Source organism: Brassica oleracea, chromosome C6, assembly GCF_000695525.1.
Source record: "Brassica oleracea var. oleracea cultivar TO1000 chromosome C6, BOL, whole genome shotgun sequence".
Lineage (NCBI taxonomy): Eukaryota > Viridiplantae > Streptophyta > Magnoliopsida > Brassicales > Brassicaceae > Brassica > Brassica oleracea.
The window spans coordinates 25,777,048-25,779,094 of record NC_027753.1 but is presented as its reverse complement, the minus strand read 5'-3'; the positions used below and the strand labels follow the sequence as shown (position 1 = coordinate 25,779,094).

Sequence of the window (2,047 nt, the reverse complement as noted above, 5' to 3'; positions counted from 1 at the left end):
TTTCTTGCACAGGTTTGCTAGCTACTACTCGACTATCTGTTTGCTAGCTACTACTCGACTATCTGTTTGAGATTTTTAGAAGCATGTGTTTGCATTTCTACATGATAGTTTGAGTGTTTTGAGTTTGAGTGTATTGAGTTTGTGTGTTTGTTGTTTAAGGATTACAATGCCAGTTATCTGTGCGACATAAAAAAAAAGCTTCCTAATTTGTTCTGTCGGATGAGCTGCAAGTTTATGATCATGTGTGTGTGTGTTGTTTGGATTGAATTGATAGATGATGTTCATTGATTAGCATGTGAGCTTATTTTTACCTCTGTTCTTACTTTATTATTTCTTGCAGGTTAACGACTATGGGACAAGATTATTCATACAGCCAGCCTTCCTCATCATCAGACTCGATTGACATTACCTCCCTTCTTCAAGCAGAAGCTGAGTTGTATGCGGATGAAGGTCAGAGTAGCCACAATAATCCAGAACCGGTTCAGTACCCACCTCAACCAGAGGCAGATGATGGAATCCAGACGATATGCTACTGTGGTGGTGAGCCTGTTGTTGCAACATCCTCCACTCATAAAGATCCCGGCAGGAGGTACTTCACGTGCGAGAATGTGGATGATGGAGACTGCCACATATGGAAATGGTGGGATGTCGCGGTCATGGAGGAGATGAGCGACTTGCAGAGACAACTTAGGCTGCTTAAGAATCAAGGCAATGCGAGTGAGAAGAAGCTGATGCTGCTAGAGAAAAGTGTGTTTGAGTTATCAAACCAGAAATCAGGAGTTAAGCTAATGAGAGTGAGCAGTAGCCGGTGCTGTCTACTAGTTTTAATAGGTTTTGTGTTCTTGTTTCTGCGTGGTGAGTATATATCCATGTGCTTTTATCTCATTTACCAATATTCTGCGTGGTGAGTTCGTTGACTATTTTATCTCATTCTTTTCAGGATTAGCTTCAAACGAGAGTGTCTCAAAGAAACAATGTCATTACTAACAAGGTACGCACACTAGAATTAAAGAAATTAGTCATTTAATGAAGGTGAATTGATTTCTACCGTCGTAACTCCTCAGATTTGATCGGTTATAAATGTTAGCGCGTTTAGAAATAGTGAACTAAAGACTCTAGCTTGCTAGGATTGTACTAATTAGTCGGATTTGATTGGTGATAAATGCTAGTTCTTTGCTTCCTATCTTCCTAACTGCTCAGATTTTAATTGTTTTAATTGAAAAAAAAAATGTAGATGGCTTACTTAAGGCTCTGTGTTGCTAATAGAGCGACACAACCATTCTCTAACCATGGATAACACCACTGGTTTTGTTAACCTACTTTATAGTCAATCTCCAATTGAAATTGATTCACCCAAACCTGTTGTCGAGTCGGATTCGAAGGAGAGGAAGAAATGGTCACTGAAAGAGGATTAAATCCTCATTGGGGCTTGGCTTAACACAAGTAAAGATTATGTGGTCAGCAATGAGCAAAAAGCTGGGGCTTTTTGGAAGAGGATTGTACAATACTACAACGCAAGCCCTTATATGGTTGGGACTATACCTAGAGAGCTTGGGCAGTGCAAGCAGAGGTGGGCTAGGATAAATGAGCAAGTTTGCAAGTTTTTGGGTGCTATGACGCGGTTCTTAGGGCACAAAAAAGTGGTCAAAACGATGATGATGTGATGAGAGCTGCCCAAGAGTACTTTTTCAACGATCACTCCGTCAAATTCAGCATGGAACATGCCTGGAAGGAGCTGAGGCATGACCAGAAATGGTGCTCCACCTATGTGACTAAGGACGGTGGGAGTCAAAAGCGCAAACCAGTCCAGGCGGAGGTTGATAGACAAGCGGAAGTGGGAGAACCAGAGGAAAGACCAGTCGGGGTCAAGGCAGCTAAAGGTGTTACCAAGAAGAAGAAGAGTGGTAGAGAAGAAGAGTTGTCACAGTTACAGGGCGTGTTGGAAGTGAAAGAAAAACTCGCTAGGCATAAATTGCTTGATCGTTTACTCGGGAAAAAAGAGCCTCTATATGCGATGGAGACATCTCTTAAACTCAAACTAATGTCT

The 2,047-nt window shown here is 41.6% G+C and overlaps 1 protein-coding gene across 1 annotated transcript in view; it reads left to right on the top strand.

Moving 5' to 3' along the window:
* The first annotated feature begins 350 nt into the window (after window positions 1-350).
* The window catches only part of LOC106297839, a 10,441-nt gene continuing 8,744 nt past the window's right edge, over window positions 351-2,047 (top strand). The window contains exons 1-4 of the mRNA XM_013733996.1: window positions 351-808; window positions 941-991; window positions 1,463-1,570; window positions 1,630-1,945. Of these exons, the coding sequence (XP_013589450.1) occupies window positions 351-808; window positions 941-991; window positions 1,463-1,570; window positions 1,630-1,945 (933 nt within the window). The remainder of the gene's footprint in view (window positions 809-940; window positions 992-1,462; window positions 1,571-1,629; window positions 1,946-2,047) is intronic.